Here is a 15253-nt window from a genome sequence, read left to right on the forward strand (position 1 = left end):
CAGTGTCGTGGGGCGACCATACAAGAGCAATATCTGAGCCTTATTAGGCCAGACAACACTCTTAAGCATGGCCAAGTTTAACACCCTGGTATTCCAAACCCTTAAGCAGGTTATTTTAAATGGCAAAACCCTAACGAACCAAAGGGAAACTGGCAGAATATTACTAAGCCTGTGACTGTAAGCGGGTTTGAAACCAAAAATCAAATATAAGAAACATGCATAAAACTATGCATTATAGTTAGATAATAATAACAGATACAAGTCAACAACGGGTCGAACCCGATACCCATGAAAAGAAAAACTCTCATATTCCATTTGATGCATTACGCCCTCAGAATAAGCAATATAGGGACAGTAAAAGAATAAAAGTCAAAATCTAAATTCAACACCAGCGTACTTCAAATTACATTACAGTAACAAAAAAAACATGCCGCAGCATGACTATGTACAGTCGTGCCAAAAGCCAAGGGCCGGGACAGGAGCTAGAAACTATGGCTTAATGCCAAAAAATCCTGTAGCAAGGAAATAGAACAATACACGTAAAAACCGAGCTCGACGTCAGGAACTTCCACACAACTCGACAGAGACAGTCAAAGATTACCCTCAGCTGACTTCTCATCTATTAATATATGCAGACTTTTCCATTCGAGGGTGGCCGAAGGAAATGTGCATACCTGGTACCCTGGACCCTGTGCAAGGAGGGTTCTCCTTAAATTAAAATGGGCGTCCAACCTGTATCCAACAACTAGGGCATGAAACAAGTAAAAGACTGCGTCAGTATGATGAAATACGAAAAATTGTGACAGTTTAGGAAAGGGAAACAACAACGATGAGATGGAAGTCTACCTGAGTAGGTTGGAGTCTTCATGGGCCAGTTCAGCTCTTCAGTATTGCAGCGGACTGTCACCCTCGAGACCCGAACTCTGCAACCAAAAGGATGCAAGATGAGGTCACGAATCACAGAACAGAGGCATGGCTAACCTAGAGAATTACATAAAGACAACTTCACCACCAAGTTTGTTACCTGAAGGGAGCAGTAGACCCGGAATCACCAGCAGTGGAACTAGAACTGAGATATTGGCATCCCGGGCGGCATGGGTTGAACCTACTAGAGCAAGCTCCATGGAAAGCAACCTTCCAAATGAACTCCACCACCGTGAACCCGGAACATAGGTTGAAAACGCAAGTCTTTGATAGCTGTTGGATAGCAAGGTGAGATCACCACCGTTGATGATGGCGGGACTACCCACGGTGCTGACTCAATCTGCCAGCCATGTACAGGACGGTCTGCCAGAGTTAATGGCACCTTATCTCTGCCATGTGAAGGCGAATGAGCTACCAGACGTCCTGGTGCCGTGTGGATAGCGATAGCATGCCACCCAAGCGGCAAAGTAAATGAGCCTCAAACTTTTACATTGGTAACTGGGAAAAATCCATGATCGCATACAAACATGTGCCAAAAATTAAACATTAGAATTTCCCATTAAGGTTAGGGATATGTCAACAAGTCATGTGAGCTGGTGAGAGTGTTTCTTACCATAAAAAAAATTGTTTACCTGGGTTGGAGTCGTTACAATTGGTATCAGAGCCTAGTTTCAAAAATTGTGGCCTTTGGGAAGAATATCTTCATATTAAAATAAACAGGGACAGATCAAACTAACAACATTTATTCCAGTTTAATTTATGAGTTATGTCGTTTTAAAAAAAAATAGTTAAAGCATTAATCGTCCTTCTGTCACTTTCCTTAGGTTGAATATAGGGAAACAACAGACTACCAAGATGAGAAGAGCAGACAATGTCTCACACGGGTTTCCAGTGGGTCAAGGGCCTGTAACGGGTCCTGAAAATAACCCAGAATTGTGGGTACAACTTGGGGAAGAGGCCCGCAATACGAATCTCACCATACTTGAGACTGTGAAGGAGTTGAAAAATGAAATGGCCCATCTACGTGAAGATAACGCAAGGTTAACCTTAGAAAAGGAGAGGATTACAAAAATCCTATCTGACAGGCAAAACCAGCAACCATTGAAGCCATGTGTCGAGCAGCAAAGGGATTCTGAGGAGCGGGGTCACCATACAGGACCCGAGGAGACAGAAGGAAGGGAGGAGGAACAAGAGGAGCGGTCTGATAATGTTTTCGAGTAGCACACCTCAAAAAGGCAACAAATAGAGTTGCAAGGGGAATTCTGCAAGATTAAACCACCGCATTTTGATGGAGAATTGGAGGAAGCCGCGGAAGCATGGTTGATTAATATGAATAAATATTTCCAGCTATATGAGTATGACCACAACCTCAAAGCGTGGATGGCCATTTTCCAATTGCAAGGAAAAGCCACCTTGTGGTGGGAAGAAGTGAAAATTGTAAAAGGAGTAAATGAGCAGAATATTACCTGGGAAAAATTTCAGAGGTACTTTAAAGAAAGATACCTGATTGAGCGCTTCTATGACGAGAAGGCTAGGGAATTCCATGACTTGCGGTTGGGACATCAAACTATGGATGAATTTATTACTTGCTTTACTTCTTTACTGCGTTATGTGCCTTATATTTGGGAGGAAAAGGCAAAAGTACAGAGGTTTGTCAGTAGTTTACCCCTGAGCATGAGAGAAAGAATCGAGTTTGACAATCCAAAGACCATGGATGAAGTAATACGTAAAGCCAGGATCTGTTACCAACAGAGTAAACAGAAGGGGGAATTCCAGGTAGGAAATGGAATGATAAGAGAAGCAGCAAAATGACTGTAAGCAGTAAATGGAGGCGTGGTAGTGGTAATAAGAGTTTCGGCAAGGGACAGAACAACAGGAATTTACAAAAGAATTCGCTCAGATCCAAATCTGCAAATGAGCCCAGAATCAGCGAACAGCTGGGGAAGATGGATAGTGATGGGACAGCAAGACCTCCAGTGCAATGTTGGGGTTGCGGTGGGCCTCACTACGTTAAAAACTGTCCATAGCGAAAGGGGGTCGAACAGGTTTCTCAAATCCATGAAGCATCTACAGTTGGTGATGTAGGACGCAACCTACCAAGAATTAGTGCGGCCCTAGAAGATCGTCAGGCGGAGTACCAGCCAACCATGGTGGAATTCAAAGGTAAAATCTCAGACCTTATTGTAACTGTTTTAATTGACCCCGGAGCCACATTAAGTTACATTAGTCCTAAGATTGTGGAACATTGTAAATTGTAAACTGTTAAATTTAGGAACCCATGGTTAGTACAGTTGGCAACAGGGGCCAAGCGAAGAGTACTAGCTAAGGTTGATAACTACCCCTTACAGATAGCAGGATAGTCAATAAAGGCAGAATTGAATGTACTTCCCCTTGGTTCTTATGATGTCCTTATTGGCATGGATTGGCTAGAAAAACACTGGTCCCTAGTCAACTACAAAACAAAGACTATCTATTACAGAGATGAACTTGGGGTGAAACAGGAGCTGCAGGGGATTAAGCGATCAATGCAGATTTGGCCAATAACTACCTCTCAATTAGCGAAATGCATTAGAAAGGGGTGTCAGATGTATGCCATCCAAGTGGGCTATGCTAACACGAAAGATAAAACAACCACTTTGGATAACATTCCTGTGATACAAGACTTTGCTGATGTGTTTCCAGAGGAGATTCCTGGACTGCCACCTAAGAGAGATATAGATTTTACTATCGAGTTGGTACCAGGGGCAGCACCGGTATCCCGAGCACCCTACATAATGAGTACACCTGAGTTGACTGAGTTAAAAATGCAGTTACAGGAACTGCTAGACAAAAATTACATTCGCCCCAGTGTATCTCCTTGGGGGCCTCCAGTGTTGTTTGTTAGGAAAAAGGACGGGACCCTTTGCATGTGCATAGATTATCGTCAGTTGAATAAATTGACCATCAAAAACAAGTATCCTTTACCCCGAATCGATGAACTTTTTGATCAAGTGAAAGGAGCAACAATATTTTCCAAGATCGATTTGTGATCAGGTTATCACCAAATCCGGATTAAGGAGGAAGACATAGCCAAGACTGCCTTTAGAACAAGGTATGGACATTACGAGTTTGTGGTGTTACCCTTTGGGTTAACTAATGCCCCAACGACTTTTATGTGTTTAATGAACAACATATTTCATCAATATTTGGACAGATTTGTGCTGATCTTTATTGATGATATACTGATATATTCCCGCACCATGGAAGAGCACAAGGAGCACCTCAGATTAGTGCTGCACACCCTCTGGGAACACCAATTATATGCCAAGTTCAGCAAGTGTGACTTCTTCAAGGAAGAAATACAGTACTTGGGCCATGTAATCATGAAGGAAGGGATCGCGGTGGATCTCGAAAAGATAAGGACTATAATGGAATGGCCAGTACCAAAGGACGTGGCAGACATCAAATCCTTCATGGGATTAGATGGTTATTATAAACGATTTGTGGAAGGGTTCTCAAAGTAGCATATCCTATCACTTCCTTACAGAAAAAAGGAAGAGCCTTCAAATGGACCCCGGAATGTCAGAAGAGTTTTGAGCAGCTTAAGCACCTGCTCACCACCGCCCCCATCCTAAGCATAGCTGACCCTAACAAAGAGTAATTGGTGTGCACTGACGCAAGTAAAGAAGGTGTAGGGGGTGTGTTGATGCAGGAAGGGAAGGTAATTGCTTACGAATCCAGGAAACTGAAGGAAAATGAGCAGAAATATTCTGCCTATGATTTCGAATTGGCAGTCGTTATTCACGCCCTGAAAATGTGGCTACATTACCTTATGGGAAGGAAATTTTTATTACTAACAGACCACCATAGTCTAACCAATTATTCCAGTCAACCCACCCTAAATGCTAGACAAGCGCAGTGGTTGGATTTCCTAGGTGGTTTCGATTTCGAGATCAAACATTTGAAAGGAAAAGAGAATTGGGTGGCAGACACTCTAAGACAGAAGTTACAAAGTTTATATGAAATTTCATCCAACAAGTGGAGAAGCCCCTTTGCGGAGATGATTCAAAGGGCAGCAGAGCAAGATATGATGTATCAGCAAATAAAATAGCAAGTACAACACTCTACCAGCAGAGGAAAACAACAGGATTACACTGTGGATACAGCTGGAATGCTATATTACAAGGGAAGACTGTATGTGCCTAATAAAAAAACATCCAGAATTTAATTTTGGATGAATTTCATAGAAGTCATTATGCTGGGCACCCGGGATATTAGAAAATGGTCACAGCACTTCGGAAAGAATACTATTGGCTAGGTATGAAAAAGAATGTGGCTAAGTATTTAGCACGGTGTTTGGAGTGCCAGCAAATTAAAGCAAAACATCAACACCCGACGGGGTTGTTGCAACCATTACCCATTCCAGAATGGAAGTGGGAAACCATTTCTATGGACTTTCTAATAGGGTTGCCTAAGACAAGGAAGAATAACGATTCTATCATGGTGGTGATAGACAAATTGAGTAAACCAACGCATTTTATACCTGTGCAGTCCACCTACACAGCGGTACAGATTGCCCATATTTTTATGAAAAAAATATTTAGACTGCATGGGCTACCAAGGATAATAATTTCAGACCGTGATGTGAAGTTCACATCAGTTTTCTGGAAAACATTATTTGCAGAATTGGGGACGTAGCTGAATTTCAGTACAGCATATCACCCCCAAATCGATGGACAAACGGAGTGGGTAAACCAGGTAGTGGAAGACATGTTAATGGCATATGTGATGCAACAACCCACTAAGTGGGAGGAGTATCTGCATTTGGTTGAATTTGCATATAATAACGGCTATCATACCTCACTACAAATGAGCCCCTTTGAGGTTTTGTACAAGCGGAAGTGTCGCACCCCCTCAAGCTGGGGTGGACCAGAGGACAAATTAGTGTTAGGGTCGGAAATGCTCAAGGAAATGGAGGATATGGTCAAAAAGGTACAGTCTAACTTAAAAGCTGCTCAGGATAGGCAGAAGAACTTTGCTGACCGGAAGAGAAGGTTTAAAGAATACCAAGTCGGTGATCATGTATATGTGAGGATTCAGGCAAAAAGGAGTACATTGCAATGGAGTGGGTGTGCCAAGTTGGCACCTCGATATTGTGGGCCCTTCCAGGTCTTAGCAAGAATTGGGCCGGTGGCTTACCAGCTCGCCTTGCCAAGTCACATACGAGTCCACAATGTCTTCCATGTCTCCGTATTGAAAAAATATGTGTATGATCCTAAACATGTAATCAGGTGGCAGGATATACAAGTGAGAATTATTTCCGATAGACCAGCCTAAAGATTTTCTTTTAAAAGAAAACAATTTAGGGTGTTGCATGTTGCAGATCGAATGGGAAAGAGAAATCCTGGTCGATCCGTTGAACATTCTCGACCGGAGAGAAGTACGACTGCGGAAGCGAGCTATTACCCAAGTTAAAGTGCAGTGGCATCACTTTGGGCCTGATGAGGCGACTTGGGAGGATGATGAATTCATGAAGCAGGATTACCAAGAGTTGTTTATAGCTTAAGGACATTGGGACGATGTCCAACTTCAGGGGGGGGAGATGTAATATCCCCAAGATTTTGTAAATATTTTATTTACTAAGTTAAAAGGAAAAGAATCAAACTGATGGATGATGGTACTATATGCTGTTTAAATTGACATTTTATTATTAATGAATGAAAAGAAATGAGTTCCTGGTTACGAGGAATATCACGTAACTTATGAGGAAGGAAGTTATGTTCTTTTCTTTTTTTTTTAAATATAAAAAAAAGGAAACAGTTGACAACCCTAACTGCCTGGGTGACTTCCGAGGAAAGGAAGGAAAGGGGGATACTGTGTGGTAGAGGACCAATAGAGGGCAGGAGAAAGGGAGCTTGCAAAGTCTGGTGAGGACTGGATGGTAAGGGCGCAGAGCGCAACCAAATGTCAAGGACTGTTTGTCTTTGTGTGAGCTAAGGGGAAGATTGGTCTCGAAGGACAATCTCATGGTCGGGTGGTTGGCTGACTGCAGAAAGCAGTGGTGACTTATTCTTGGAACTACTTGTTAGACAGAAAGCCAGGTACGAAGTGTTAACCTGAATGCATTGATATCTACAGTAAACTGAGGAATTTCTTTCTGTAAACTAGACTTATTAAGGGGCTTCAATTAATAGCTGTACTTAACATTATCTGCAGTGAATCTCAAGGATTTTCTTTCTGTAAATGGCCTTATGGTCTTATTAGAGGACTTCGGAGAATGGTATATTAAACTGGAAGTTAAATTCCGTGAAATAGCCTAATCAGAGGTCATTATTTAGAGTCAAAGTGAAAACTGAGGGCTTAAACAGTAGGGTCATGAGATGATAGCAGAATGGCGGTAGGAATAGGGTTCAATTTAACTCCAAGTTATAATAACAGTCCTCTATTTCTTATCTAATTTAAAAAAAAATATACACGGGTTTTTGCATTAGCCAGACAAGGAAACTCGGTGGTAAGGAACGTACACCGATAATTAGAACAGTGCCATGCATTGAAAATCAACTAGAAAAGAAACTGTCCATATTAATAATTACGGCTTAAACAACATAGCAAGAAACTGTGCATGACATAGAAAGAGCAGAGAGGGTGGTACTTATTTATTCAAAACTCATTTACATGTAACACTGAAGGACAAATGACGTTTCTCAGAACCAAAGACAACTTTCTGAATGATAACACAAAGACCTACTATGAAATAGAGTCACAATGCGCAGTAGCCAAGGCTGAGCTACAGTGTCGTGGGGCGACCATACAAGAGCAATATCTGAGCCTTATTAGGCCAGACAACACTCTTAAGCATGGCCAAGTTTAACACCCTGGTATTCCAAACCCTTAAGCAGGTTATTTTAAACAGCAAAACCCTAATGAACCAAAGGGAAACTGGCAGAATATTATTAAGCCTGTGACTGTAAGTGGGTTTGAAATCGGAAATAAAATATAAGAAACATACATAAAACTGTGCATTATAGTCAGATAATAATAATAGATACAAGTCAATAGCGGGTCGAACCCGATACCCATGAAAAGAAAAACTCTCATATTCCATTTAATGCATTACACCCTCAGAATAAGCAGTATAGGGACAATAAAAGAATAAAGGTCAAAATCTGAATTCAGCACCAGTGTACTTCAAATTACATTACAGTAACAAAAAAAAAACATGCTGCAGCATGACTATGTACAGTCGTGCCAAAAGCCAAGCGCCGGGACAGGAGCTAGAAACTATGGCTTAATGCCAAAAAAATTCTTGTAGCAAGGAAATAGAACAATACACATAAAAATTGAACTCGACCTCAGGAACTTCCACACAACTCGACAGAGACAGTCGAAGATTACCCTTAGCTGACTTCTCATCTATTAATATATGTAGACTTTTCCATTCGAGGGCCACCGAAGGAAATGTGCATATCTGGTACCCTGGACCCTGTGCAAGGAGGGTTCTCCTTAAATTAAAATGGGCGTCCCTGTATCCAACAACCAGGGCATGAAACAAGTAAAACACTGCGTCAGTATGGTGAAATAGGAAAAATTGTGACAGTTTAGGAAAGGGAAACAACAACGATGAGATGGAAGTCTACCTGAGTAGGTTGGAGTCTTCGCGAGCCAGTTCAGCTCTTCAATATTGCAACGGACTGTCACCCTTGAGACCCAAACTCTTCAACCAAAAGGATGCAGGATGAGGTCATGAATCACAGAACAGGGGCGTGGCTAACCTAGAGAATTACATAAAGACAACTTCACCACCAAGTTTGTTACCTAAAGGGAGCAGTAGACCCGGAATCGCCAACGGTGGAACCAGAACTGAGGTATTGGCATCCCGGGCGGCATGGATTGAACCTACCAGAGCAGGCTCCACGGAAAGCAACCTTCCAAATGAACTCCACCACCCTGAACTCGGAACATAGGTTGAAAACGCAAGTCTTTGACAGCCATTGGATAGCAAGGTGAGATCACCACCGTCGATGATGGCGGGACTACCCACGGTGCTGACTCAATCTGCCAGCCACGTACAGGACGGTCTGGCAGAGTTAATGGCACCTTATCTTTGCCCTGTGAAGGCGGATGAGCTACCAGATGTCCTGGTGCCGTGTGGACAGCAATAGCATGCCACCCAAGCGGCAAAGTAAATGAGCCTCAAACTTTTACATTGGTATCTGGGAAAAATCCATGATCGCATACAAACATGTGCCAAAAATTAAACATTAGGATTTCCCATTAAGGTTAGGGATATGTCAACGAGTCATGTGAGCTGGTGAGAGTGTTTCTTACCATAAAAAAATTTGTTTTACCTAGGTTGGAGTCGTTACAGTAATATTAGAAAATAAATATATCCTTTACACAGGTTTTAGAATATTAAATTTTATTTAATTATATATAAGTATAATTAATATAATTTATTTTAGATTTAAATTTATTAAATATAAAGTATTAAAAATTAAATTTTATATATATCATATGAAAAGGACCAAATACATTAAGCAAATGAAGAAGCAATCTGTCCTATAGACTATTTTTAGCCTTGTAGACGTTAAAATAATTTATTTATTTCTTTTATAAATATATACTATTTTTGTTTTTTTTAATGTTAACCATTACCACCATCATTATCATATATATAAATATAATTTGAATTAATTTAAAAAAAAACGTATCTTGAAGATCATCATATATATATAGAATTAAAAAAAAAACATATATCTAGAACATCAAATATATTTTCCTTAATGGTAAAATACATTAAAATTGGTTTCTTAATTTTAATAATGACCATGGTTATATTTACTTAAAATCAAATTTGATTGACCAAATAAAGAAATACTAGGTTTATTTTAAAATTATATATATTTATATATTTATATATACATATATATATATACATATATATATATATATATATATATTATTTAATGAAATTTGCTATATTACTTAAAAAAAAAATGAAATTTTACTTAAATTAAATTTGATTTATCATTTAATTTAATTTAATTAGTATGGAAATGTTTAGTTTGTTTTAGAATTTTATTTTGTGTTCAAAAAAGAGAAGGTTTTTACATTATCATAATTTTATTGTAATAAATATTTTGAAATTATGAGTTTATGTGATGTATTAAAGATATTTTAAGAGAAAGTGTTAGTTTTTTTTTCCAACCTCTAAATTATCCACAAAGGTGCTTCACTATAATTAATGAGGATTAGTTTTTATTTTAACAAAGTTGATCATTAAGTTTAACGTTTTGTTATTTTTGTAGAGCATTTCAATTTCTAGTATAGAATAATATTTTTAATATTATCATTATTTTGCAATATGACAATATTATAGAAATCATTGAGAAAATTATATAATGAAGAGGTGAAACTTATACCTCTTTATCACACATTTTTCTTCGACAAGATAACAATTATGGAAATATACATAAAAAAAAAAATAATAATAATAACAATATCTTTTATTCCCTTATAATTTAATCAATGTTTTACATTTGACATATTATTACTTAAATGATAAATAATTTGAAGTTTCATTGAAATTTACAACAATCTTGAATAACCTCCTATCATATTATTTATCTTAATTTATCTTAACTTTGTAAATTACATGCTTATTCATAACCTCCCAATAACCATGTGAAATGAAATATTTTATAAGTTAGACCACCATTACACTTAATAAGAAGTATATAAAATAGACCATCAAAGCTAGCAGAAAATAAATCCTCTTTTAATTATAAGTTATCCAAAAAGAAACGATGCCTTTCTGCTTCAAGAGTATATACACTATCTTAAAACCATGGCTCTAGGTCCATTCTCCTTGGAACTTTTAAATCATCTTTTAATTATAAGTTACCTAAAAAGAAATAACGCCTTTCTACTTCAAGAGTATATACACTATCTTAAAACCATGGTTCTAGGTCCAATCTCCTTAAAACTTTTCAGAATATGAACGTTGCATGAGCTTTTTCTAACTGTACAGAGAAAATTAGCATGACCCTTAGACCACTATTACACTTGATAATAAGTATATAAAACAGACTATCAAAGCTAGCAGAAATTAAATCCTCTTTTAATTAATCCAAAAAGAAATGATGCCTTTCTGCTTCAAGAGTATACACACTATCTCAAAACCATGGTTCTAGATCCAATCTCATTAAAGAACTTTTAAATCATCTTTTAATTATAAGTTACCAAAAAAAATGGTGCTTTTCTATTTCAAGAATATATACACCATGGCTCCAGGTCCAATCTTTTTGGAACTTTTAAATCATCTTTTAATTATAAGTTATCAAAAAGAAATGATGTCTTTCTACTTCAAGAATATATACACTATCTTAAAACCATGATTCTAAGTTCAATCTCTTTGAAACTTTTCAAAATATGAACATTGCATGAGCTTTGTTTTTTAGAAATATCTAACAAAATAGAAACGATACAGAAAAAATTAACATGACCCCGCATAAAAATGACACACAGATTAAAAAAAAATAGTCCAAAAAAACATTACTTGAATTATTAATCTAAATACAGAGAATACCAAATTTCCCACTAAAAAAGTGAAACGGATATACTGTTCATATTCATCATTCATTCATGGCGAACCTTAACATACTATATCCAAAGCGCAACGGGTGGGAAAGCACTTAACTTCGCTATCACTTGGACGGGCCCAGAACCACCGAAAGGTTTCAGCCTACCACCTGTCTGTTATCAGGTGGTCAAAGATGGCGCAATACACGCGATTCATTTTCTTATGGACAGGAATGAAACCGTAAAAGCTGCACCACACTTTGTAATTACAAGTTGGTTCCCCGAGAATCCTCTCTAAATATCATGTGCTTGTCCTTCAGCATTTAAGAAATTTTCAAAACCCTAAGGGAGCTGATTATCATGTGCTCGTTATTATTGCATTGAAGAAATTTTCCAAACCCTAGCGGAGCGAGATGGGCACATTTTCCACTTTTCATGGAAAAATGTATATATACTATAGTACGTGTTATTCAATGAAATATATCCTAACTTTTGTACCCTGTAGTCTGGGTACAAATATTTGTCAATGAATCCCAAAAAAATAAATTCGACTCCATCGATTACACTTAAAAATCAACTCATGTTTCTCTCCCTTTTTTCTCAAGGGTAATGTAATGAATTCAGAAATATGATTTCATGAAAATATGGTGTCTTTTCATTGTTATAGGTTTTGAAGTGAAAATATGGTATTTTTTAATTATTATAGATTTTGAATTTTTTTTTTAAATTTGGTTAAATAAATTTTAGTTAAATTGTGATTTTATTATTTAAAATGTGTTTTTTATTGAATATATAAATTTATTATTTTATTATTTTAAAAAACTTAAAAACATTAATATAATAAATAATTTACTATTCAAACTTGTGATTCCAACAAATCTTTACCACAGTATTAAATTTAACAAAAAAAAATTATATTTAAACAACTCTAAAATATATAAAAAAACTAAAACTAAAATATATAACATAAAACTAGAAATAAAAATATTGCTATTTACTCATCTCTATGATGTTTTCACTGCAATTTACTAAATTTATATAACTTTCAAACCTTATCGACTTATTATTGTTAGAATATTTTATACAATAGTAAATTATATATGTCAGTTTATACGTTGTATAATATATATATATATATATAGTTTATATATTGTAATGTACTTCACTGTCAAATATTGATTGCTTATCATGTTCTACTAATTTCTTTCAAACAATTGGCAATAAAGTTGAGGGAAAAAATAAATGCTCCACAACCAGTTACAGCTAAAATCAACTCTAATTTATTGTAATGTAATGAATTCAATTATACATATTTATTGCATATGTTGATATGTAAAGATTATTAGTTATTACTCTTGCATTGTCCTTTTCGTTAGATGTACCAGGTTTGCAAAACTTTCAAACCTTGCCGGCTAGTTGTTTACAACCTTACATGACCACGTTAGAGAAGGTCTGAAATTTCTCTGATTTTTGGCAACCTGGAGGATCTCATGCGGATGAGAAAACCATCGACGTTATCATAAATACCTGAAAATGAAGTGCAGCAATGTGAACGTCGGCAACCCAGAGGAGGACTTGAGGAGTACGTTACAATGGAAGTTCACAGCACGAGTTGGTGAAGAAGATTCAACCCCCCGCCTGGTTGCTTTATTTCAATTGTTATGAATATTTATTGCTATTGCTATGAACATTTATTGCTATTTATTTCTCACCCTTTGTCCCATATTTCCAACTGTGGAAAGCGTGTCCCAGGCAGGCCTGGCATCTGATTGGAATTGGGTTGAGGGAGTAATTTTACTAGGATTTTTTTGTCTTTTTAGTAAGAATAGATTATTTTTTTATCTAATATAGCATGAATGTTGTTGGATGGGCGACAATAATATCTAATAAGTAATAGATTTCTTAATTAGAGTTTTTTTTATCTATATTTGAATTATTGAGAAATTTTTAGATAACAATCATATAGGAGATGGTTTGTTCATGAGTTTAGGACTATCAAGTGTGGTTTATGCTAGAGAGTCAGACTTTAGCATAGGATTAAATAGAGAGAGCTTTGTAGAGAACAATGATTAAATAGAGAGAATATAGAGAACAATTAATTTTCAATTGTTAAAATAAATTGAAACAATCTACACTCAATCAAATTAAAAATAAATAAATAAAAATTATATGAATATTTTTTTTAATTATTAATCAATTATACTCTATATTATATTAGGTAGCCATTTGTTTTATAGTATTTGATTTAAATTGGACGAAACAATTTTTTGTTAAATTATGATATTTTGTTGTTTAAAATGAGTTGTTAATTGCATATATGCATTCGGTATTTAGAGAAATCTTTGAGGTATTATGATTGTTGAAAGTTCACAACTCAAACTTGTAATTCCTAAAATTTTGAACAAATTCTAGGTAAAAATATGACAAAAAAACTCCAAAATATATAACAAATAAACTATAGCCTTTATCAGTTTTTCATCTTTATTAATTTTCATTTTTTACTTAAATGAATTTTTCTTTTTCTTTGCTACTTGATTATAATAAAAATTTAATAAGACAGCCTTATATTATGATTGATCTTAAATGTGAAATTTATAAATTATAAGGTAGTTTTGTGCTAAATGTATTGTATAAGGTAGTTTTGTGTTAAATGTATTATAATCATATGGTGTTTGATGTTGATTGATGTGACGGATATCGACTTATATATATGTAAAAAATGTTGTACATATGGGCCTAATAAATGCTTCTTCAAGGAACTAGCCACCTCCATTTTAAAAATGTATTATAATTATAGATTATATCTATATTTTACTAATGTAGTTAAATGTATTTTTGGTTAATTTTATTCCAAATCTAATAGTGATTTGTTAGAATCACAAATTTTAATTATTTAACCTACACAATTTCAATGTTTTATAATTTTTTAATACTTTTATACATTCAAACACACATTTTAAGTAAAAAAAACACACCAATAAAATTATATCACCACATTCCAACCCAAAATTTAAAATAATTAAAATTTAAAACCAGAATACTACTAAAATTTAACCCTCTCACACCATTGAATGCAATTTTCACAAATTTCTCACATCATTGAATCCAATTTTGACAAATTTCGAAACAGAATGTTAATAGTTTTAATAACCAACAAAGGACCTCTTAAATTCCATGCATATGACCATGTTTTTAGATATCCATCTGTTGGGTGTCACATTCATGTACCAGTTAAATGGCAACCGTCCAAATCAAGACTTTTACACAAATTGACCAGTGATGTTGAAAGAGCAACGTTAGCGACAGTGGCCTGACAAGGAGCAAAACCTCTTTCCGGTTCCATGACATAAATATCTGAACATGCCCTTCTTTCCATTTGATTTTATGCTCCAAGCTTCACTCATCACATTGTACAAAGTTGATGGTATTGTAGGGCCTTGCTGAATGTCATCCATACACGGAGGTTGTTGTTTAGGGTAAACTGCGCTGCATAACGATGTCATTAGTCCATTCATACAAATATGTCAGAGTTGTGGTCTCTGTTTAGAGGTACCATACTGTCCTACGTGCTACTTTGCATTTGATTAAAACCCTTTAAATATGCTTTGCATTGAATGTAAGAGGAAATTTTTCCTTTTTCATTTTATAGGTTGGTTAGTGGAGAGCTAATATTTATTAGTCCTCTGCAAATCCTTTCTGACAATATTTATTTGCAGTGACGTTGGTTGGTGGTATTAAGACTCAATCTTTGATCAGAGAATCGCTTTGA

At 36.0% G+C, this 15253-nt stretch overlaps 1 protein-coding gene across 1 annotated transcript; it reads left to right on the forward strand.

Moving 5' to 3' along the window:
- The first annotated feature begins 3341 nt into the window (after window positions 1–3341).
- On the forward strand, window positions 3342–9065 carry LOC149165111 (uncharacterized). The gene is made up of 2 exons (XM_089429711.1): window positions 3342–3677; window positions 8892–9065. Exons 1-2 carry the CDS (start codon window positions 3342–3344, stop codon window positions 9063–9065), a joined length of 510 nt encoding a protein of 169 aa, XP_089285837.1.
- Window positions 9066–15253: the final 6188 nt, after the last annotated feature.

Source organism: Pinus tabuliformis, chromosome 5_1 (assembly GCF_031772625.1).
Source record: "Pinus tabuliformis cultivar Carrire ecotype Pingquan chromosome 5_1, CPIR1, whole genome shotgun sequence".
In the NCBI taxonomy this organism is placed as follows: domain Eukaryota; kingdom Viridiplantae; phylum Streptophyta; class Pinopsida; order Pinales; family Pinaceae; genus Pinus; species Pinus tabuliformis.